Source organism: Amblyomma americanum, chromosome 10, assembly GCF_052857255.1.
Source record: "Amblyomma americanum isolate KBUSLIRL-KWMA chromosome 10, ASM5285725v1, whole genome shotgun sequence".
Taxonomy (NCBI): domain Eukaryota; kingdom Metazoa; phylum Arthropoda; class Arachnida; order Ixodida; family Ixodidae; genus Amblyomma; species Amblyomma americanum.
In genome coordinates, this window is record NC_135506.1 from 2157996 (window position 1) to 2183256 (window position 25261).

At 48.2% G+C, this 25261-nt stretch overlaps 1 protein-coding gene across 1 annotated transcript in view; it reads left to right on the top strand.

Annotated features, from left to right (window-relative positions):
* LOC144107562 (transmembrane protein 209) overlaps positions 1–25198 on the top strand; it is a 59858-nt gene extending 34660 nt beyond the window's left edge. The window contains exons 12-16 of the mRNA XM_077640633.1: positions 5160–5260; positions 20060–20174; positions 23946–24040; positions 24201–24274; positions 24794–25198. Of these exons, the coding sequence (XP_077496759.1) occupies positions 5160–5260; positions 20060–20174; positions 23946–24040; positions 24201–24274; positions 24794–24848 (440 nt within the window). The 3' untranslated portion in view covers positions 24849–25198. The remainder of the gene's footprint in view (positions 1–5159; positions 5261–20059; positions 20175–23945; positions 24041–24200; positions 24275–24793) is intronic.
* The last annotated feature ends 63 nt before the right edge of the window (positions 25199–25261 follow it).

Sequence of the window (25261 nt, forward strand, 5' to 3'; positions counted from 1 at the left end):
GCTGAGGAATTTTGATTTTTCTACAAAAGTTATTCATTTTCGGCTTTTGATTGTGCAATGATGTCATCACTGCTCCAAAAGGCAAAGCCTGCTGCATGCTGTTCTATTTTGACAAAATACGGGTAATCTGTGCCAAGCCTGCGCCAAAAGTCCCTATGTCCACGAGAACAAAATTCCCAGGTGCTGCGTGTAATCCTGCATCTGCATTTCACGGCACTAGCGGGAAACCTGTTTTTTTCTGGGAATCCTTCAGTCAGTATATGTGCAGCCCACATAATGAAAACAGAGACACGAAACAGGCTTACGGCATGTAGGGATTTCCGTGGTCATCTCATGGTGCGGAAGAAGTTGCACATGATACAACGGTGCCGGTGTTCACTTTCATGCCCTTCCTTGGCCTTTTTTTTTTTGTGCTAATTAGGCATAAAACATTGGTTCACTTATGAATGTAATTTTTATTTTCGTGTATTTTCTACATAAACGTCTTCCTTTTTCATACCTGTGTACTGTATATTCTCGTGTAAGGGCTGCACCTGGGTATAGGTTGCACTACCCGTTTCAGACCAGTTAATTGAGAAAAAAATTTATTACATATAATTTTTATTCCTGTATTGGCTGCACCTTAAAAATTCACACCCAAATAATAAAAAAGAAAGTGCGGCCCTTGCACAAGTTTATACGGTATTTCTCGTGATATTGATAATGTTCGCTATCTTGTCTTGATGTGTTACTTTTAGCGTGGGGATTATTGTTGAGGATTTTACGAAAGCAATGCGACTGTAATACTATATTATTACGCTTCTCTTGTGTGAAATTAGTTGCACCTATTTTTTAATTCCTGTATTGGCTGCATCTTAAAAATTCACACCCCAATAGAAAGTGCAGCCCTTACACAAGTTTATGCGGTATTTCTCGCTATATTAATTAGTAATGTTCACTATCTTGTCTTGATGCGTTACATTTAGTGGGGGGGTTATTGTTGAGGATTTGACGAAAGCAGTGCGACTGTAATACTATATCATTACACTTCTTTTTTGTGATGTGTGCGGGTATGGGGCGGAAGGGGGGGCTGACAAAAAGGGGGGAAACGGCGTCCTATCGCGAAGTTCTTAGTGAGCATCAGTTGTGAGGTTTGATTCACTGGCCCCTAAAAAAAAAAAAAAAGGTGGTTAAGCAGTGTGCAGTGTGCATACGTCTGATGTGGGAAAGCCGACTTAACTTTCCTTACCATGAGGAAAATTACCGTTTTTATGTAGGTTTCAGCAGCTTCTTTTTTTCTATGTAATAACTATTGCATTTAAAATTTAAGGCAATATATGAAAACAAGCTAAATATAAATGTGCTTTTTAGGCATATAAGATTGAATTACGAGTTGCACATTGCAATAGAAAATTTTACTTCTCAAAAACAGGATTTTAGGAAAAAAATTGAACAAAGTTGTAAAGACATGTTTGTATATTGTGGGGACCTGCCCTGCAGCCCCCTGAGTTTGCTTTCCCGCGAGGCACCGTGCAGCGGCGGTCTCACCGCGAGGCTGAGCGCATCCACTTGTGAGTTACATTAACTGACAAGGGAGGGCGCCAGCATCGCTGCGCGGAGACCGCCAAGGCCCGCGCGCGGGAGAGGGGGCAGGGGGGCTTGGGCTGGGATCGTCGGCGCAAGCGGACGTGTCGCTCGCGGCTTTGCTCTTCGCCGGCGGGGCGAGGAAGCGACGGGGAGACAGGCTCCCGTACTCGTCCCGTCCGGCCTTCGGAGTTTATATCCCTTGCCCTAGCGCGGGCGAACATTCGCTCGGAATTTTGCTGGTGAGTCAGACGACCTTGATTCATTAGCGTACCTTGTTGCTAGCTGGCGTTATTGTTTCTGTAGCAATAAATGCCTGTTTGTGTCAGCCGATGTGTCGTTCCTTTGTTCCCCCAGAGCAAGGCCCGCCGTGGTCGGCGAGTGCTCGGTAGCGTACGCGATCGCGGGGTGGGGTCAGGGCGGCTTTGAACCTTGTCAGCCGCGATTGAGTGGGGAGAACGTACTTATCTCCCCCATTCAAACCCCACATCTGGCAGCCCAACGGGGGGCCTGCTCTTGGAACATTGGACGACTGTCGGTTCGGTTCGAGGAAAGCTCTTTGTCCGGACTTGACAAGTGCTAGGCCTAGAGTGAATTTTGTTCGCTAGGACCCGCGGCATGCTTTCTTGAGTGCAAGGTGTATTGCGCTGCAGCATGTTTGAACTTTTCGACATGCTCAGCCCATTTTTTTTTCCCTGGAGTTTCTTCGTGAGAATCACTTGGTCCGCATCGAGGGAGCGCGAGGCCTAGCGCCCGCGGAGTCGCCGAGCCCGAAGCGAGTGAGTACGGAAGCCGCGTGGGTGGTCCGAGTTTCTGTATATATTTTCTCTACTGTCTCTTTTTCGACTCTGGGAGTCGCGGCTTCGGGAGCCGGGTGGCCTGGGGCCACGGGTGCCACTACGAGCTCGCTGGTACTGCAGCTCGGCACCGGGCGCTCCGACACCGTCCGATACGGTGGGCGCCGACCGCTCAGAAGCTGCTTTGTGCAGTGAGCAGAGTAGGACCACCCCACAAAGCTGAAGTCTCCTCGCGGCTGCGCGCACATAACCTGTTTCGGGTCTTTGTTGTGGTCACGGTCGTTGTCGGAGTGGTAGTTGAGTTTGAGGCTTTTCGGAGCTGCCTGCACCACGTTAAAGGAGACACGACCACCGGACCGTGTCGGTGAGAGGGGGCGCACTTTGCTGCCCGCCCGTTTTTTTTTTTGTAACCTCGCTCGAACTGAGCAGTCTCGTTCAACTCAAGAAAGGGCTTTGTTCACTCAAACTTTGCGTTCGCACAGCCGCCGACACGTTTTGCTAGCGAGTTAGGTATTGTGCCACGAGGCCCTTGCGGATGCCGTTTCCCCTCCCGTGACATACGTTAAAGGCACGCCAAGAGCGTTTCGGCAATTATACAGATCCGGTGGAGCCACCCAGGCTTGCTGACCGGTGCACATCGTCTCGCTGCCACTTGCTGCGACGGAGCGGCCTGTATCCTGTTCGCCGCATCCATCCGGGGCAGCTGTGGCGAGACCAGTCAGCAGTCACCTCTGGCTGCTGCTGCCCTGGCGACTACTGCAGGATCCTGGCCTGCAGTTTTCCCACCGGCCTTCGATTCGCGGGCCTGCGGACACGGTAGTCCGCGGGCCATACGAGTCGTCCCAGCGGAGACCTTCACGCCGCCTTCGGAATACCGCGGAAGTCTGCGTGGACGCTGTCGGCGTGACCTCCGCTGCAAGACGTGCCTCAACGACATGAAGACCAGGAGACTCCTCCATAGCATGTACCTTCAGGCGCGTGGGTCTATTTAAGGTTGGGGGGATGTGGGGACCTGCCCTGCAGCCCCCTGAGTTTGCTTTCCCGCGAGGCACCGTGCAGCGGTGGTCTCACCTCGAGGCTGAGCGCATTCCCTTGTGAGTTACATTAGCTGGCAAGGGAGGGCGCCAGCATCGCTGCGCGGAGACTGCCAAAGCCCGCGCGCGGGAGAGGGGGCAGGGGGGCTTGGGCTGGGATCGTCGGCGCAAGCGGACGTGTCGCTCGCGGCTCCGCTCTTCGCCGGCGGGGCGAGGAAGCGACGGGGAGACAGGCTCCCGTACTCGTCCCGTCCGGCCTGCGGAGTTTATATTCCTTGCCCTAGCGCGGGCGAACATTTGCTCGGAACCTTGCTGGTGAGTCGGACGACCTCGATTCATTAGCGTACCTTGTTGCTAGCTGGTGTTATTGTTTCTGTAGCAATAAATGCCTGTTTGTGTCAGCCAATGTGTCGTTCCTTTGTTCCCCCGAGCAAGGCCCGCCGTGGTCGGCGAGCGCTCGGTAGCGTACGCAATCACGGGGTGGGGTCAGGGCGGCTTTGAACCGTGTAAGCCGCGATTGAGTGGGGAGAACGTACTTATCTCCCCCATTCAAACCCCACAATATAAAAAGAAAAAATGATTCAAGTTTCTGGAATATGCAAAATGTTTAGTATTCTGTTGGATACTATCTCTGAAAAAATCAAACTTCTGTCTTGAATAGTATTCTTGCTACAAAACTATAATTGTAAACCCTATAATTGGGTATCAAAACGCGTTCACCTGTGTTCCAGGCAACTTTCCGTTGTCGCCGATGTTAGAACTGAATCCCGACGAAAAGGCAGTATTTTCAGACTCGCTGCAGCTCGAGTCGTTGATAAATCAATCGCAGACAAATCGGAGTCCTGAGATTTGCGACATTTTAGAGCGTGTCGTGCATGCGCAGGCATGCGCAGTGCGTTAAAAAAATTTCACCTTGCTGGTAAAAAAAGCTGCATGGAAAACGAAATTTTATTTGTCTAAATGCAAGCCAGATGACGCAGCGTGCCTAAGCGATGCAGAAGGCTCTGAAGTCGAGCGATGAAGTCGTTGTTAGCAGGCAATTAGTGTGGTACCGCGTTTTCACAGTGTGTTAAAAAAATATTGCTGCGTGAGAAAAAACTAAAACTAAATCTGAACGGAATTTCGGTTCTTTGACTACAAGCCAGACGTACAGTATGCTCATAAGCAATGTGAAAGGTTCTAAAATCTGTGCGCAAAGTCATCGTTAGCAGGCCAACGATGCTGAATGGGCGCGGTAAGGAAAGAGTTAAAGGGACGCTCGGGACAACACCCAATTATTATCCCCAGTAAAAATCAATTCTGTGGCTCTTTCTGGCTATGCATTCGAAAGATTCATCTATCGCCGAAAAGATTGTATTATGTATGGTACACGTGCATGCGTGCACGTGTTGGCATGTGTGTGTGGGTGTTCAGATATGAACGGTAACCGAGGTCCCATGGCCACTTTTGTTTTCAATGAAATTTTTATATGTGTTGGGACAAATGGGTCGACACAAGGGAAAGAAGCATGTAAGGCAGAGATGGTGCTCGAAAAAAAGAAAATCAAAGGCAAACTTTTCAAATATTCCTAGTCTAAATCATTTCTCGTCTATGTGGTCAAGTAAACATTACATCTTTGCCTTTCTTGGTTATTGCTCCATTGTGTCCTTGAAATCCTGGAATTCTCTTTGAATTTCAAGTTCGATATTCTGTATGAACACTGGCAGCCGCTGCCTTTATGCCACTCCACCATCAAGTATCTTGCTGCATCAGTGCATTTTTTCAGAACTGGCCCGGGGCGGCTGCATGAGTGACTTTCGATGGAACGGTGGCAGCCAGGACTACCGGGGCAAGCCGTGGAGCGACTCTCTGCCGACTGATGCTGCTGTGAGTAGTAGTCTGGGAAGGGGCTCTCTTTTTGCTGCTGTGAACATAGTCCTAAAGTCCAGCACTGCACAGCTTTTCTTGGGAGTGAAGGGAAGTCTACAGGGGTGAAGTGTTTGTAACTGTGTCATTCTGCTAAATAGTTCGGCCGCAAATTGTTCTCCCCGCGATACCTTCACTCCGTCCCTGGCCAGCTGGCATCATGTATGGAGGATTCTGGTTACTAGACATGCCTAAAAATTCATTGTGATCAAGAAAACTGTTTTTCCTTGACGTTTTACATTGAAAGCTAGCAGCTGTTTTAGAAACTTAACTAAGAAATTCGGTAGAACCGGAAAGACGCAGGTTCAATCCCAGCCACAGCAGTCACATTTCGATCGAGGCAAAATGCTTGAGACCGTGTACTGTGCGATGTCAGCACAGCCCTATACTGCAGCATCCCTCATAGCCTGAGCCGCTTTGGGACACTAAACCTCATAAACCAACCCAAACCCGGTGTTACTTTTTCATCAACCAGTCCCGTCCAAGCTCCCATAAAAACCCATGCAATACGAACTCTACTGTTATGTCGCAACCATGGCAGCTTTCCTCCATGATATGTGAAGTGGTATCGTGGTAGGGGTTTACCACATGCCGGCATTTAACAGCCTACGTTTAATGTGCACGGATTGGCACCGCCATGCCAGCCAATTTTGGACTCCAGATTCTATTGGTGCTTGGCCACCACCGTGTTCTGTGGCTTCCGGTGTGTTGCGCAAATTGTGACACTAAGCACTCTTGAGGGCAGCGTGAATTTCGTTATGGCTGTTGGTGCAGTTCCATCACCGCTGCTGCATGGTCACGAACAACCTAAAACACGAAAACAAAACTATACTGTGACAATTACCTCGTGGGCGATGCTGCACGAAATGCAGTTGTGGGGCTTGACTCTGATGAGTGTTTCTGTCATTTGCGTTTTCCTTGTTGCCTGCAGCTTCAGAACACAATTTCTTGATTGCAATAGACGAGGATTGTCTAGGATTAAAGCAGCTGCGGTGAAAACAGCATAGAAGTGCACATGCATACCCAAACACCCGCTCCACGAATCCGCCCTCTTTGCTGCTCACGAACGCCACAAAGCCTTGCAAATTCCAGAGAATCATGTTACTAGAGGTAAAAAAAGATAAACTGCAGACAGCGATGTACATTTTTCTCATGTGCTCCTCCTGGTTATTACACTTTTTTTTTCCGTGGCCCTATGAAAATCTTAACAGCAAGGTTCTGCTGTATTAACAATGTACAGCCAAATTCGGATATTTCATTTAATTTCATTTTTATTTCCTTAAAGACCCCCTGTAGGGGGTTTTACATAAGGGGTATGGTTAACATGAGGAAGCAAAACATTTTTTCATGACATATCGAAATATTACTTATATCCTTGGCAATTCCATTAAAAATATAGCACTACTGTTCATTTTTATTGAATGCCCGGCCAGTGGAAAATTCTATACATCGAACGGTGCGTCGCAAGTAGTGCTTTTCCTAATGGTGCTCCCGCACTCCTTTTTCGTGCACTGAGCTGGGTCGGCAGTGCAATCACGGACATCCGCTGGCAGCGCTAGCCACATGAATAGGTAAAGCCATGTGGCGCACTTACTTTCAATGCAACACCGCTGTCATGCAGTGAAGTCTACCTAGCTGATCGAAAGCTTGTGGTGGCTCTCACGTGGCCTGCTGCGCTTGCTAAGCTTCTGAAGGCGCTGTCGAAATCAGCTGTACCTGAATTCATGCAAGAATACTATCATGGGGAGGTCCTAACAAAGAACTGTACTGTGCTCAATGACCTGAGGTTGAAGAACACTCCTAGTCTAAAAGAGCACCGATAGCCACTTCCTCATGGACTGGTAACACTGCCCCCTTAGCTATGTCTCTATCCTGGTGAGTGCTAGGCAGACAGTGTGGAGAGGGAAGGATATGGCTTGAGACGGGTCACATGCACAATATCGGAAGGCAGTGTAGTGGATGGGGACTCTGCATGGAGTAGTGCGATCTCGGGAGGCAGGTCGCTCACTGGGCATATAGCATGGTAAGGAAGGGCCTTTGTAATGTGGCAGAATTTTTTGGACAACCGCACATGTTGGGATGGGAGCCAGAGTAGGGCGAGGGACCCTTGAGAATAGTGGACATCATGGTTGCGACTGTTGTAACTGCGTTTTAGGCAGCCTGTTATGAGCAACCTGGCAGGCAGCATCAGCTCGTGTGATGGTACTGCGAGTGTAAGTAGCGACAGTAAATGTCAGAGGGCAATGATGGGTCTCGTGAGAAAGTGGGTCGGTTGGGATAGCAATTGGCTGCAAGCATCCGGGAGGTAGAATCGAGGGCTTGTTCTGGCTTCAACAGTTCTCGCAAGCAGCCACATAGCGTTGGGCGGAGCAACAGAGTCCAGGCTAGAAGAAACGGTGGTGAACGTGGGCGTATATGAATGTGATGCAAAGAGGAGCAGCTGTCGGAGCATCATGGTGGTGTTAGAGAATGGCAGAGCACAGGTGTTGGCAAACGGCAAGCAAGAGCTCAGCACCATCTGGCCGCATATTGTGGTGAACAGCATGCTCCCGTTGGTCACGAACATGGTGAGGGAAGAGGGCAGTCAGTGTTGAGATGGTCGATGCAGGATGGAGCATAGGGGTGAAACCAAGTGCTGTTTGTTGGCAGTATGGGAGAAGTCAGAGATAGACAAGACACAGGCGTCATAGTCGCATTCTGCTGAAGAAGGGGGATTGACGGGATGACAGGGAGACAGTCTGCATCTTGGTGGAGCAGGCTGGTTTTGTGGACGACAGAAAAGGTATATTTTTGCAAGCACGAAGCCCAGCACTCAAGGCGGCCAGTAGAGTCCTGGAGGGAAGAAAGCAAGCACAAAGCGTGGTCGTCGAAAACAACAGGGAATGGTCGGCCGAACAAGTAAGGCTGGAATTTCGCAATGGCCCTAACGAGTACCAGACGTGCTCCCTCTGTGATGGAATAATTCTTCTTTAGTGAAGAAAGTAGGCGGCTTGCATAGGCATCCTGTGGCTACTGGCATCTGAGCAAAGTTTCGTAGGGGCGGTGGGTCAGATTGGGCCAAAACAGGCAGATGGGACAGCATTAAGGCTTGATAAGGCGTCAGCATGCTCTGGCCCCAATAGAAGTGAACGTTATCAACAAATTGGTGTGAGGGCAGGCAGCTTCCAAGAAGGTGGGGACCAGGCAAAGAGGAGAACATGAGAACACAAGAACACAACCTGATGAAGCTGTGCAGTTCGCTGGACAAACATGGAGTGGGAAAAGCATTGATGGCGCAAACTTTGTTCAGGGCCGGGCAGAACATTGACAGCATTAACCAAGTACGCAAGGAGTTTTAAGTTATGGTGCCAGAACTGTTTTTCTTTGAGTGCAGCTCAAGTCGGGCGCTGCGGAAAAGTGCAAGGATGGATGGTAAGTCGAAGGAGATGGCTTTCAAACTTGGGCGAGAACACCATCATGTTGTCCAAGTAGCATAGGCAACTTGTCCACTTAACGCCGTAGAGCAACGAGTCCGTCATGCACTCCAAGTATTGCAGAGGCATTACAATGGCCAAAAGGCATTACCTTGAATTGGTAGAGACTTTCGGAGGTGACGAAAGCGGCTTTCTCAGGGTCCCTTTCTTCAGCAGAGATTTGCCAATAGAATACTAATGATCAATAGAAAAATGCTTCATGTTATTGAGGATTCGCAATTATCTCTCCGTGCAGTATGATATGAGTGCGATACATCAGTGACGTTAGCTGCTATGTCCGGCTTCAGAGGCTGTGGTAAGTATATTTTCCTCTTCTGCCTTAATATGCAGGCGTAAACTGACGAGAGTGGGAGAAAAATTTGGAGGGTAGGCACGATAGTTGCGTTAATGCCCATGTATGCAGAATTGGTCATTCTCTACCTAACATTCATAGATCCCTGGGAGTCCTCATACTGCTCCTTGTGCAGTGGTGCGCTGGTTAAGCGATGCGCCACTGCCTTGCAATGGCAGGTGCTGCCATTGGCGGGTCTTGTGCAATCCAGGTTGCTTTTCACAGCAGCCTCTCGCAACCAGTCATTAATTTTACTGCCACCTGCCACGGTGCGCAGTTTGCTCACATTCTGGTGGGCAGGTTGTGATGACTCCAAAAGGTCATGTGACAAAGGCGGCCCACCTACCTTTTATGTTTCTTCTTTGGCGATTTGTTGGCGATTTTTTGCTCTCAGTCAGCGACGGCAGCGACAACGCCGGATTTTCTGCCACACAATCTGGGTCACCTAAGTGGCCCACCTACCTCCTAGGTTGCTTCTCTGGGAAATTTTCGTGGATTTTTTGGTCATGGGCAAGAGCGCCAATTATGACGCCCGATTTTCTGCCAGACGAGCTCCTTAACGCTATCGCGCTAAAAACCATTGTGGTTGCACGACGACATGCTTCCAGGGGCCGTGTAAAAATGGGAGCAGAATTCGCTCCAGCCTACTGGGGATGATAAAAAAGCCGCATGCCAAAACGGAAGACTCATGTAATAGTTATCCAAGCTTGATAGTAGCTAGTTTTCTCATGCGGCGATTCTAGAGATTGCTGGTACTACGGAATAGTGGCTGAACGAGTTTTGCCTGCCGTGGACCATCTAAAAGCACATAAGAATTATGTTCACCGCACACCATATCTGACTACACTTCATTGATTGTGCATGCTGTGAATGTAGCAGCTGAACAGCTAAACGGGCGAGTTGGTGGTACATATTGAAAGGCAAACAGCGCAAACAGTGTTTCTTCTGCTGCGTTCTTCGTCTTTGAGCTGTTTGCCTTTCAATATGGAGCAGCTGATTTATAGGGGTTTGCGAATACCGAATAGTAACTCTTGAATCGAATCACAAAAAAAAATTCTGCAGAGACATTTGAGGCTTCTTACGTGTGGAAATGTGAAAGCATTACTGTCTCTGGTGTGCATTGACACCCATCCACAAACACATTACCCACTCACAAACATGTATGACACTGCCCGGAATGGAACCCTGTACTTTGATATCTCACCTGGAAGGAAATATATGGCAAATTAACATATCCTAATTAGGTCATTTCTTACGGGCCTTTATAGTAATTTATCAATACAAGAAAGCCGTTTTAAGAATAAGCAGACATTTGCAAAGGCCCACAGCACATCCTAAAGCTAATAAAATGGCTATAAATTCAGTTTGTTGATCATAAATGAATAACAAAGTTGGAAAGAAAAAGCAATGTGGCAGTAATTATCCCACACCTGGCCTAATTGCTAATCTGTCATGTTTAAAGGAAAAAGGAAAGCTTTAGGATGCGCGGTCGACCTTTGGAAATGTCTACATATTCTAAAAGAAGCTTCTTTTAACTGAGAAATTATCATAAAGGTCCGTAGGAAATGACCTAATTGAGATGTTATTTTGCTGTAAATTTCTTTCCAGGTGAGATATTTGAAATCAGCATTCTATGACACATCTGTGTGCCAAGTTTCAACAGGTTATGTTTACAAAAAAAAAAAAACAAGTTTTTAAGACCCTCATCTCCCCTTAACTCTTTCCCTACCATGGGTAAAATGACCCTTTTTAGGGGGTCTCAGCAGTTGTTTTTTTTTTGCAAAACCTATGGGACCTAAAATTCTGCACAATACACTAAAAGAAAGGTGAATGAATGCTCTTCTTAGGCACATAATTTTTAACGAGTTCTCTGTTGCAACACAAAATTTATTTTGCCAAACATGAAAATTTTGAAAAAAATTCACCAAAACTCGTAAAGATACACTTGTACCGGAAAGAAAAAAAATGCTAAAATTTTTTCAAAATATACAAATTAGTTGCCATTATATTGGCAACCATCAATAAAAAAATTGAAGTTCTAAGTGAAAAATTATTCTAGTTAGAAAAGAATAACTCGAAGCCCTACAGTTGGGCGTGCCATGCGGCAAAGCAGTTCCTGGTCGTAAAGCACAAAGGAACGTTGCAAGTTTTGCAGAACACTCTTGTTTTCTGCTGGATTTTGGTCTCGTTGTAGCATTTCTTGCAGTTTCTGTACGTTTCCATTTTTTCTGGCTGGTGCTGAATGCCTTGAGCTAGTGGTGGAGCCCGAACTCTTGGTACATCTTCAAGTTCGAGGAGTTGCTTCACTAGTTCTATTCTGAATGCTAGCTGATCATACCGGGCGATTCTGGCAAGCTCTGCAACCTCGGGATGCATCCGCCTTTGTTCTTGAAAAATTATAAAACTATTTACACAAGCAATGTCAATGCAGTGAAAAAATAAAGTCTTCCACCACCCCACGCACTTTTGAAGAACATTATAGGATGCAATCAACTGGTCGGATTTATCAACACCGAGCATGCCCGCGTTGTAGGCGTCAATAAGCTGTGGTTTCTTTATTGAAATCTGCTGCCATTTGCCGTCTTTTTTTTCCCTTCTTTTGGCGAGGACATGTTCGTTTGCTGTGTGCGCAGTTGACATCATGTGGACGACGCGTCGATCTTTCCACTGAAGGTAGAGAACGTCTTTGTCCCGGAGCCAGCGCACATCACCTCGCTTCGCCTTTTTTTCCCAGCTCGTTTCTTTTAGTTCCTTTGGAAATCCGTGGCGGTCTTTCCAGGTTGTGCCACAAGCCAATGTCCTCCTTTCAAGCAAGCTCCGAAATAGTTTGGTTGATGTGTAGAAATTATCCATACATACACAATAGCCCTGGTCCAAATAGTGATCGCACAGGCGGGTTACAACATCATACGCTAAGCCATGGGCACTTGGCTTTTCTCGCTTGCCTGTGTAAACTATGAACTGTATGGTGTATCCCGTTCGTGGGTCTGCGAGAACCCACAATTTGTAGCCCCACTTGACTACCTTGTCTCGAATGTACTGCCGAAATCCGGAGCGGCCTTTCGACTTTACCATCCTTTCATCAACAGAAAGTTCGCGGTGCGGTTGGAAAAAACTGGCCGAACGTTCATTGACGTGCTGCAGCAGCCACGAAACTCGGTCTAATTTTGATGTAATTTCTAAATCAGGGTCGGACACGTGCAGCATTCCTAAGAGAGCACAGAAACGCTTTCGGGGCATGACCTGTGGTGGAACCATTCCAGAAAACATTCTTGTTGTGTTCCAATAAAGATGGAGCCGCGGTAATTCAACAATCCCCATGTACAGGAGAAGACCGATGAACGTTGTCATCTCAGCTGGCGTGACCTCTTTCCACGACCCATCCGCTTCACTGTAGGTTGGCTTCTCTAGTATCATCAACCAGGCGTATTCGTTTGTGTTTTCACATATCTTTGCAATGACTTCCGTGGTAAAAAACAGGCGGAAAACATCAATAGCCCGGAGCAGTTGACGAGGGCCGCTGCGGAGCGTCAATCCAAAGTGTATACCTGGTTCTCTTCTTGGGCAGAATGTCACTCTCTGCTGCGCAGGAGGCAAAGAATCTTGCCCAAATGACGTGCACACCCTGAGAATTAGATAAATTGCATACACAACAGAAATAAAACATCCGGAGAAAATGCAGAGACACGCAAAACGGGCCACACAAAGAAAACCGAAACTAACCGGAGCGAAGGTGCCGATGTTCCAGGTCGGTTTGCATCGTCGTCGCTGTCGGAACTAAATTCTGACGAAAATGCAGCATCTTCAGACTCACTGCTACTTGTGTCATCGATAACATCAACCTCAGACAAAGCAGAGTTGCGAGACTTGCGGCGTTTTGGACCGCGCGACGTGCTTGCGGGGGCATCCATTCTCGCTTCCGACAGCAGACGCTGCCCCGTTTTCGAAGCTTGTCAAAAAATAGCCACCTCGTGGTAAAAAAAGAAAGCTCATTGAAAACGAAACTCTAGTCGTTAAACTACAAGACAGATGGCGCAGCGTGCCCGTAAACAATGCGGAGCAGTCCGAAATCGGCGCGTGCATTCATCGTTAGCGGGCTAACGATGCTCTATGGGCGCGGTAGGGAAAGAGTTAAGGGAAGAGGTAGAGTCTTGGCACCCGAAATTTGGGATGCATCGCAATTGACTGCTCTATTTTCGCTCGGATTTTCGGACCTCATACGCGCTCACTGCCAATACTCATGACACCATATAATGTGTGCAGTGGAACCTCGTTAATTCAAATTGGGAGACCGACAACTTGGTCAAACAAAATGAAATTCAAGTTAAAAGTGCCCTCTTAAATGACGGAGCTGATATCCTCCGCGAGTCGGCGCACTGTGCCCATGTGGTTTCGAATTCGTACCATTCTTCAAGGTTGTCTGTGACAGGGACCCCGGAACAGGGGGAGCAAGGGGGGCGGTCGCCTCCTCAACATTTTTTGAAACACTTCATTTCTAGGAGGAAAGACTTTAGTTCTAGGACTCTTTTAATGCAAAGCACAGTGAGCTGAGCTACTTGGCTTCGTAGCCAGTTGTAAAGCATTTCGTATATGAGTAACCTAAGCCAGTCATGTCCCAACAGAATTTGACTCTCCGAATCGTGTACATGATCATGATTAGCAGAATTTAAACAAACTATGCGCAAACTTTTTATTGCAATTGATCACTCCTTGTGCGTACATCTATAAAGCTGACCATTTCAATTCGTTTTATATTGCCGTGAATCTTTGCACCGTTAGATTGTTCGCACTCAAAACCACCGGCACCCGGCTTTATCATTTTGTTTTGTAATGCGAGATGCGACCAGACTTATCTCCATTGATCGTGGCCACGTGCAAATGCTTCCACATTTTTCCATATTGTTGTAGTTGCTTTTGGTTCTTTATCCTGAAGGTTCCTTGCCAGCTTTAAATTGAGCGCAGCCAAGAACTGCATTCATTCAGTTCGATGACTGCAGAGCACGCTTGTGGCTATTGCCGCCGCAGAGTCATTCAGTTCTTAGTAGGCGCGGGTCAGCCCCTTAAACTGTTTCCTTTGGAAGCCTTTTCTTTGTCTTCCTTACTGCTGCAGTGTCGTCACCACAACGTGACAGTTTGCATCAACCTTTGAACATTGAAAAATAAAAAATAACAACTATAAAATTTATTATGTAAATGAGCATTAAATAAATAAATCACAAATAAGCTCGAAGGCTTGCCCCCCACTCAAAAAAAAGTTCCGGAGTCCCTGCTTCCGCACAAAGTTTAACAGTAGTCAATGTTTGCGGAACTCATCATCTGTGCAGAGTCTTTCATCCCGAATACGGGCAGAGGTAGCAGCAAAGTGCATTGGCAGCATAGGGCTTGCGGGAGACAGCAAGTGGGAGGAAATGGTAATGCTTTTCAAAGCGAGCTAGGTGGGCGTACCTGAGGCAGAACACACCACAGCGCTGACATTTCTATCACAAAACTGTCGAGCTGGCGTTTTGATGACAGGCAAGTGCCTCTGATTATACACAAGCCACCACAGAGTGCGTATCGCATGTTACGATGTCGATTTTGGCTCTAGTCGCTAGGCCTAATTACGCAGGCCAACGCCAACAAGAGCTCTTGCTTCAGCCATTTGTCATTTCTTATCCTTTTGCCTTCTTGTTCCGGGCTCTTCGCGCTGTGGGCGCAGTGCAGTTCCCACAGCGGTGCATTCACTTTCACGTTTGGAACTTGATCCCAAACCATGCATTCGTTGCCTACATGCCGACGGCAGTACAGCCATGATATGCCGAGCTCGTGATAGCGGTCGCCGCCCATCATCGGTGTACACGATGCGCCGAGATTTAGTGGTGAAGAGCTGTGCACAGAACTATTGACCGCTTCCTCCGGCATATTAGCAACAAGTTAGTGATTTTTTTCGCTGAAATTTCGGTCACTCAAATACTAGGTTCGCGAATCGAATGATTCGAGAGTTTGCTTTCGATTTGTTTTCAAATATTTGAGTATCCGCACATCTCTCCTGATTTATATTACTCCAAAATATACCGGGTTTACACGATTATAAGTTGACCTATTTTTCAAAATTTCAGTCTGAGGTGGGGGGTCTTCACGCGTACATCAAGCTTGGAGTCCCAGCCCTCCGTCTCTTTGCTGGTACCACCGGCGTTTTCGACACCGGGCCAGGAAGTGTACACCGCGCTGTTTGTGGCTTGGAAACACCCAGCGGGATCACCGGGATCGCCGCACATTTCGATGGGTCTTCGTCATCGGCGACGTCATCGGCTCGGACTTCCTCTCATACTTCGACTTGGATGTCGGCGTGCGGCGTCGTCGCCTTACTGACAGTCTGACTCATCTCTCCTTCTCGGGAGTCTTGTCCCACCTTGTTCCCATGGGCATCCGTGCGCTGATACTTTCCTCTAAGTCAATAAAGTGTTGGCTGCTTTCCCGGAGCTCACCAAGCCATGCAACCTCACTCAGGCACTTAACATATGGTGACACACCACATCGTCACCCGGGATTCACCCGCAGCTGCTCGACCACGCCGCTTGTTTGGAGACCACCTAGCTATCGCCAAACATGAGTTCTTCCACATGTTGCAGCTCGGCATTATACATCCGTCATCCAGCACGCGAGAGTCTCCGCTCCATCTAGTGCCCAAGCGGGATCCCTGTGAATGGCGTCCCTGTGGTGACTATCGGGCGTTGAATGCCAAGACTCTCCACCACAGCTATCCGCTGCCCTACATCCAGGACTTTGCGTCGCGCCTCGCTGGCTGCACCATTTTTAGCAAAGCTGACCTGGTTAAGGCATATCACCAAATTCCCATCGAACCCACCTACATATCTAAGACCGCCATCACAACACCCTTTGGTTTGTTTGAGTACGTGCAGAAGCCTTTCGGACTGCGCAATTCGGCTCAAACCTTCCAGCGATTCATGGCTGAGGTCACGCGGGGCCTACCGACTGTATTCGCGTACCTTGATGATGTCCTCATTGCCAGCCCTACGCCTGATGATCATGAGCAACACCTCCATGCTTTGTTCAAGCGTCTACAGTAGTACGGCCTGGTTGTGAACACCTCCAAGTGTGTTTTTAGTGCATCTGAGCTAAAGATTTGGGTCATCACATATCCTCAAAGGGTATCCGCCCTCTCGCGTCCCACGTCCAGACCATCGAGAATTATCCCCAGCCTACAGCACTGCGCCACTTACGACAATTCCTGGGACTGGCGAATTTTCCCAGGCGCTTTATCGCTCACTGTGCAGAGCTGCTTCACCTGGTCACCGACTTCCTCCGGTCAACCGCTGGCCCGTCCTCCGCCATTTCTTGGTCATCAGGAGCCCGGGCCGCCTTTACTGCCGCAAAGCAAGCAGTCACTAATGCCGTGCTTCTTGTCCATCCACGCAGCAGCGCCCCTACGAGATTGAGGGTGGATGCCTCCAGCGGGGCTGTCGGAGCCATCTTACAGCAATACACTAACTCCGAGTGGAGACCATTGTCTTTTTACCCTCGGAAGCTACTTCCTGCTGAGGCCCGCTACAGCATCTTCGGCCGAGACCTACTAGCCATCTACTCGCGATACAGCACTTTTGGCATTTTGTAGAAGGATGCCAATTTCACGTGCTGACCGATCATAAGCCACTGGCATATGTGTTCCGCACCAACTCATCGAAGTACGTCTCACGCGAACTCCGTCAGCTCGCTTATATCTCGGAGTTTATGGTATACTGACATCCGCCATGTGAAAGGTGCCGCCAACACCGCCGATGCCCTCTCTCGTATAGCCACGGTAGACACTGCATCTCCCACCGTCGACTGGGCCGCATTCCCTTCCGCACAGCAGAATGGCCCTGAGGTCGCCGTTTTTCGAGAAAACCCCCGTTCTCCTCGACTACGGCTTGTGCCCCATCCCTGCTCGCCTGAGCTCTTGTGGTGCGATGTGTCAACGGACCTTCCCCACTCTTTTGTTCCAGCTTCACTACGTCGCCCCATCTTCCATTCTCTACGTGACATATGTCACCCTGGCATTCAGGCTACTCAGCGCCTTCTCACCCAGCGCTATGTTTGGCCTGGAATCAACGCTGATGTGCGTGCTTGGATGCATCTGTGTCTGCCCTGCCAGATGACTAAGGTCTGCCGTCATACCAAGACGCCTTCGCAAGCCTTTCTACCACCTGGCCGTTGTTTCGACCATGTACAGTACTCACGGATTGAAATAGGACATTCGGAGCGATAACCTTGCAGTGCCACGCGGCATGTGGTAAACCACAGGCCGGCTCATTGGCTACTGGAAGGAACAATTCTGCTTTGTAGATGTTCTCCCTCTCGCGCCATACCACAATGCACCACCTTGGTTTCATGAGCGTCTACGGGCGGCACTCCATGAAGCGACGGCCACGCGCTCCGAATGTCCTATTTCAATCCGTGAGTACTGTACATCTCGACATCGTGGACTCTCTACCCGTGTCTCGAGGCTACCGTTATATCCTGACCATGGTCAACCACTTCACTCGCTGGCCGGAGGCAGTCCCCATTCCTGACATCGCCGCAGAGACTGTTTCCCGCGCCTTCATTTCTGCGTGGGTATCTCGATTTGGTTGTCCTGGCACCGTGACAACCAACCGTGGACACCAGTTAGAGCCCTCCCTGTTTGCTTCCCTTAATAATATTCTCGGCACCAGGCATTGCTGCGCCACTGCATATCACCCGTGTGCCAACGGCATGGTGGAACGCCTTCACCGGCAATTGAAGGCCGCCCTAGCTGCCCACCTCAATTGTGCCACCTGGGTCGACTCCTTGCCCCTTGTGCTTGCTCCTTGGTCTACGGGCCGTCATCCGGGAAGACTTACAGTGCTCAGCTGCAGAGCTGGTGTATGGTAGTGCTCTGCGTCTTCCGGGAGACTTCTTTACATCGCAGCAGCTCCCAGCCCAGCCCCAAGAATTCCTTCAACGCCTGCTGGACTGTGTTAAAGACCTCCGGGCTTCTCCGCCACGTCCGTCCCGCCACCATACCATTTTCGTGCACCCTTACCTGGCCACTTCGACCCACGTTTTGGTGCGCCGCGACGCTGTCCGAGCACCACTGACACCGGCCTACGACGGACCTTTTGGCGTTCACCACCACACCCCGAAAATCACCATCCTCCTACAGAATGGCCGTGAAGAGACCGTTAGCCTAGACCGCCTTAAGCCGTCTTATGTGGAGACCGCACTGGAAAGTCTCGCCTCGCTGCCTGACCTAGTGCTCCAGTGCCATCGCTGGCCCTCCGTCCATTTGGACTTCCAGTCTAGGCGGGGGGGGGGCCCTGTAGCGCCCTCTTTTGGGGGGCGCCGAGAACCCGGATAGTGCGCGCCACCCGGCGAAGAAAATAAAGACTGCGCCTGGCTGTGGCAGGCGCAGCCACGGCTCGCTGTTCTGTTCTGGTGTCGGTTCGCATCAGTGGTCTTGTTCCTTCGCTCCTGAGGCATTAAGCCTACAAAACCATGCAAATCATTGCACCATAAATAAAGGTGAGACAAACGAGATATCAGGCATGCTACAGCGTGGTTGCATTTCTGCTGGGCCGCTCTATCGCATCGCTCTTGGTGCTGGCCTTGAGTAGCTGCCATGTCAACGCGCAGAACCGCCATCCCCACCCTGCGAGAGGTGGCCGATGGTGGCTGTTGATAAGCAGAAAACCGGCACCAGTCCACTCCCCACACGTGGCCACAGATTGCGTCTGCTGATTAGTGGCGGCGGCCCGATAACGCATTCATGTTCTACTCTTAATAGGCGTCGTCCAAGTGTTTTTTTTTTTGTTTGTTTACGTTCAACCGTGCACTCGGCGTTCAAGGGACCGTCGATAGTTGATGGAAGGGCGGCTGTTCGAATCGCGGCGGCACCCCACTCGGAACCGCAGCGGCGCCAAGGAGTGTCAGTGGCCGACGGAAGAGCCGACGCTGCTCACGCGTAGTTTCTCTTTGGTTCTGATGCATTCGACTGCTACCGGCCACGTTTCACAAGTTTTTAATGTAGTGCTTCGTCATTCGTCATTTGTGCTCCGGGCCCAGTAAGCGACTGGCGCTCGTTCACGGCTATATTCAAGATGGGTGTCGTTCTTTACGCCGAAGAAACGAACTGCGCGCCAGGCCTCAAGTTCGACGTCCGCAACAGGTGATACAGGTGTGGCAGCTGCAGCGAGACAAAATTTTCAGCTATGTCACGCAATGTCGGGATGTGGCTGTTTGCGAAGTGCGGGATTTCGCTGCATGACGATGTTAGTACGACGAGCTGTGGGACCGCAGCAGCGATCACGACGGCAGCACTAGTGAGGACGATGGCGCAAGTGTGGATGAGTAGACCAGTGACTTATATATTTTTGCTTCGGAATTTGCCCACGGGCACGCTTGTGTGCGGCTGGCGATAAGCGGAGGCCGCAGGGTAGTGCTATCGCGCTCTATTATTAAAGGCCAAGCGTAAACGACCTCCAAGTTTTTTTTAGAAATCTGATGTGACTTACATTCGAGTCGAGTCATGGGACTTTAAAGATAAAAGCATCTTCTGAGTGCTCCCATCCTGCTCCTCAGATTGCTTGAGAAGACCCCTCCTGTAGCCTCCCCTTTATTGCCAAGTGTAGCTGCTGCAGCAGTAGAAATGGCGTGGCTCTTCTTGGGAAGCCATTTAAATACATGTATCACACAGATACTTTCCACCTCTTAAGTATTGGAAAGTTGCCTTGAATCTAAACGAGTATGATGTTTTTTTGCACTGGTAACAAGGCAAGAGTGACCATTGGTAAGTGGAAGTGCAGTGCTGGGACAAATACCTCAGGTCACTGCGGAAGCGATGTCTGCAAGCTCACTATGAAATGTGCTGGGAAATGGAATGACGCGCTGTATGTGAATGCATGTGCAATAGCCATGTTTTGTTTGAACCTTTTTTCCTGTGTTTTGTTTTGTGTGCAGATTGTGCTTCACCTGCTGTGCACGTATCTCAACTCTAGGCTTCCTCCGGACCCACGCTTTCCCGATGGGAAAACCTTCACCTCACAGTTCTTCTACAAGTCACCAAATAAGCCTCGTGAGTAATATATAACACAGAACGGAGCTGAAAGGTCATTCAGGCATGATAGCTATGAAAGTGCTGGAAGGTGTCGTTTGGGCATTCAGGCATTAATTATGACAGTAATTATGACCTGTGACAAGAAAGCTTGTTTTTGTGTACTCCTGAGCAAAATCTACACCTTCACTACATCACTGCATATAATTATTTTCTCAAGCATACAGCATGCGACTGAAAATTCGGACCCCTGATTTTTCAAACATCCTTGATTCACAGCACCTCAAGCTGACCCATAGAGGCAGTGTGTAAGAACGCCTGAAATTTTGGATGCATCAGGACTGACTGCTCGATTTTTTGGACCTCATTTGCACTTGCCGCAGCAACGTTGCCAATAGCCAAGCCACCATACAATGTGTTTAGTGGAACCTTGTTAAAAGAGTCATGACACCATTTTTGTCAGACTCAAACTGTTTGTTGCATTTTGTTCACTATGTATCTCAGAACAAGCTAAATATGAACTCATTTCATGCAGCATGTAATTTGTAATTGAATTTTTAAAAGTCCTCCTGACCCGTGTGGCAGTTGGGCAGCATTGGCGTGCTCACAATTCATGACGACATAAACCGACTGTCAAGTGCTTGCTCGAGACTGAATGACTGAACTGCGCACTGCGCGTAGCGAGCGTAGGGGAGTCGGTTGTTTGCTGTTCGGGCTGGGGGTGTGGAACGGTGAAAGGGGGGAACTCTCGACAAGGGGACAAAGGCAGCAAAGGCCTGTATCGTTCCCTTTGCTGTCTGCGTCTGCCTGATCTCGGCGGCTTCTCTACAACGTGCCATACGGCAGGACTTGAGTAGGTGCTCCATGGCTAGTATACCTGCAAAGTAAAACCACTATTGTTGGTCGACCATTTCATGACTCCTTTATTTGCATTTCAGTGTGAATCGAAAACCTGACAGAATAAAGTGGCATCCAGGCCACAACGGAGCTCCTTAAATGGCAGGTCTGATATTCCCTGTGGGTTAGCACACTGCACACACGTGGTTGCGAGGCCATGCAAAGATTCTCAGATGTTGTCCGCTGCTCAAACTTGAATGATAGTCACATTTCATGGAACTCATCTGTGCAGAGTCCTTTCAGCCCATATTCACAAAGGCAGAAGTGAAGCACATGGAACGCATATGGCTTCACAGACATGGCGAATGAAGGTGGCATTGCTTTTCAAACCGAGTAGCTCGCAGCCAGGAGAAATGCATTGCGGCCCTGACTGTTCTATCGCAACACAATGAAAACTTGTGTTTTGATGGTGGGCAAAACGCACGTCGTGTGCAAGCCACCGCAGACAGCATATGTTAACGTATGCCTCATTCCAATTGCTGGGCCTAATTACAAAGGCCAACTTTATCGGAGCACTTGCTTTGGCTGTTTGTCAGTTCTTTTTATTGTTACTGTATGAGCACATGTAAGGGCCGCACTTTTTTTTCCAGATTTGAAGGCCAATTTTCGGGGTGTGGCCCGTACTGTCTTGTGCAAAAAAAGTTTTTTAGGTAATAATACACCAATCAAGGAATGAGAGCTATTTATTCTACTTTCAATCGTCACTCACGGAGTATTCCGACTCCGAGTTGCTGCTGTGCTCTGGTGCATGCTCATCCCCAAAGAAGTCGCGCAGCTTGTCCGCTGTCAACGCGAACCCGTTGTTCTGCGCTTCCGTCGCTTAGCAGAGCAGCTCATCTTCCAGTTTGGGAAACTTGCACGGCTTGCCGAAGAAAGCGTGCTTTTTGCAGCTTGTGTTCCTCAATGCATCCTTTTGGTTGTAACATCGTTGGACGCACTTCTCGGCCACGTCGAATTTCCTGCCCGCTGCACGTTTGCTGTGTTTGACAGCAAACTTCCAGCCGTGTAGCTATTAAGGTGCTTGTTCATTGTGCTAAAACTGCAGTGCTCAACGGTAGCATGCAAAAGCCACTGCTACAGTGAACTAACACGCCGCCACAACTCCCGTGCCTTTGACACCCGCGAAAAGCTGGAGCTGGTGATACGGATGCCGATATGGATAGTGGGAGCTCATGGTGAAGAAGAAAAAGTTGAAGATGATGATGATGAGCCGCGGCCTCGGGCACTATCCAGGGGCGGCACCTGGAAGCTCCTGTGCACATGCATCGCCTCCGCAATCAAGTGCACCGTTGCTCACAGCCGGAGCTGATTGCGGAGGCCACGGCGAGTGCATTTCGAAGGCTATTCCCACGTGGGTTGTGAAAAGTTTGGGTCCGGTGCTTACATGGATATTATATTTTTTTTCCCTTGGGGAAAACGGGGTGCGGCCCATACATGGGTGCGGCCTTTACAGGCATTTATGCAGTATATTTCCATCTTCTTCTTTTCGTTTTGGGCCCACTGTATGGTGGTCATAGCAGCAGCGGCAGGTTTGCTTTCACGTCTGGACTTCGTCCCAAACAGTGGTTTCTCCACGGCATACCAACGGCAGTACAGCCATGGAACGCTGAGCTCATGAAGGCAGTCTTCGCTGTCGTCTGCATGCATGATGCGTAGTGATATAAAATCATGTGAAGCTTCAGAATGTGCACAACACTACTGATTCTATCCTCCACCATACTAGCAATGAAATGAAGTTATAATGACTCTTTTCGATGAAATTTGATTTTTTTTGGACTACCGAATTTTTCTTTTATGTTCTAGTGGTACCTAAACCACGGCATTCTCAGCCTTGTCTCTTACCCAAGCAGCATTTGGTTGGAACAGCCTTCCCCACCAAGTTACAATCATCACCTTCTCATCAAGATTTTATCCAAGAATTAACGCAAGCAATTTTAGAATAAACCATGTGTTATTATATCTGTAACCCTACTTTTTATGTAATACCCCTGAACTAAACCAATATGAAAAATCGATCTGCGATTGTATTGTGAAACTGTATTGTGTATTGTGACTGCATTTTTCCTTGCCTCTTTCATGGGATGAAACCATTTCAAATGCAGTCAGTAAATCAATCAATCAATCAATCAATCAATCAATCAATCAATCAATCAATATTTTATTTCTTCCTCAGAAAAAGATTAACGGAGGACGAGGAGGGCTCGAAGAAAAAGTGGAAGTTTCCACTTGACGAGCTTCGAGCCCCCTATTTACAAAGCATATACAGTGGAAGATTTAGAAATATACATCTTTAAACATTAGAAAGTGTAACAGTCAGTACGTATAATATGCAATACAAAATAATATACACTCATTCTCAAGCCACAAATAAAAGTCAAAAGTGACTTTCGGTTGTGTGCCTACCTTTACGTTTACTCTAGACAGCTAAATTCCGGATTGGCTTGGCTGGAAACTTAAAATACAGTGGATTCTCGATGATATGATAACAGACGTGAGTTTTGGTATGATACGAATTTGTAAAATTTCCTGGCCCAGTTGCATTGCGCACTTTGTGCAGAATTTCGAATGTTACGCTCCTGTGCTTGCTACCACGGAAGATGCAAATGCAAAAGCTGCAAGCACGCCTGTGAACACTAAGCACTTTTATTGGCAGTCTCACATTGCACACTATGATGTGCATCTTTCATGCATCAGCATGTGGTTTCTGCTTTGTTTTTGATGACATGAATTTCTGATGCTATGAACATTTTTGGCAGTCCCATGAGATTCGTATCTTCGAGGTTTTACTGTGTTTGTGATTCTCAAAAACTTATTGATTCTAGAGTATTCGGAATTTCTTGGTACAGTGGCTCTGTGGACTGGGATTTATTTGGACACTGTGCTTTCTTAATGCAGCTGCATCCAAGGACACCCTGTGCATTTACCAGACCAGTGTAACACCGCCTCACTATCGTCTCATCGTTGGGGAGGACACGTGGGACCTGCCAAAGGTATGGTGGCCAAAAACTTGTTTCTTTAGTTGGATTGAGTCATCGTATTCAGGCGTAAACAAATATTAAATTCTGTTTCGGAATGAGATTAGTACTTGGAACATTTCTTAGAATTTCGCTTGAAACTTTGCTATCGAGCGGCTGTTTTCTTTCTCCGCAGGGTCGAAACAATCTCTTCTATGCCATCCTGCTCTTTCTGCACTGCATCAACACCAAGCGCGGTGGCATGCTGGGGTGAGTGATCTGCTTTCGTTGGAACGGAAAGAGAATTCTAATTCTTCAAAATCACCCTGGCCGAGATGAAGACAAGTCCTCTTGTCGAAGCATTGGCAAGCGTCCTCAGATTTTCCCTCCCTTGTTCACTTTGTGATCTGCAAATCATTGGACTTGCAATGAATGCGTAAGGGGCTCAGCATCATGCTTGAACTCTTATGCCAAGAGTCTAGAAGAGGCAGCTTATGTCTTTGGTGTCAGTTGTTTTTCTCTATTTCTTTGGCTTCAGATATTCTCTCCAAATACGCTCTGCCGTGAGAAAGAGCAAAGCTGGGTTTGCTGTTGCAAATGTGCCTTCATAGTCTTTGTACGAAATGTAGGAACTGTTAATCACTTATGGTTGCTGTTCAGGTGAACAGAGTTCAGTGAGGAAATTTCTTCAAGTTGCAGTCATTCGTAACAGACATTGTTAAGATGATCATAGCTGTCTTGCCCCTCCACCACACACTAAAAACTTTTTCTTTCCTACCTTGCTTACAGGAGGATCAACTTTGGTCTATCGGGAGTGAATGTCCTGTGGGTTGTGGATGGATAGCGCACCTTGCCTGGACGCAACAATATTGGTGCTTCAAGTCTTAACAGTGCTCATCCAAGCAGCACGATCGCTATGAACATGCTCGAGTGCCTCTTGTGGATTTCAGTTTGTGGCTCATGGTGCAGTGGCTTGAACTATCACATCGCAACTACACTGCCATTTTGTGGATAGCATCGTCCATTCTATCAACTTCGCAATTCCAAAGTACAGTTACATAAACTCGAGCGTGACGTTTCTTCACAATCATTGTACGTCATCTAAATTATGACGACCTGCATTGTAATGAGTGCTTGCTATTGTGATTGTAGGATTTCTGTTCTAATAAATGTGGTCATACTAGTTAATAACAAGCTGCAAGTACGCGAGGCCTTCTTGTGTGACTCCAATTTCATTGTCTGTTTTCGTCCCTCTAC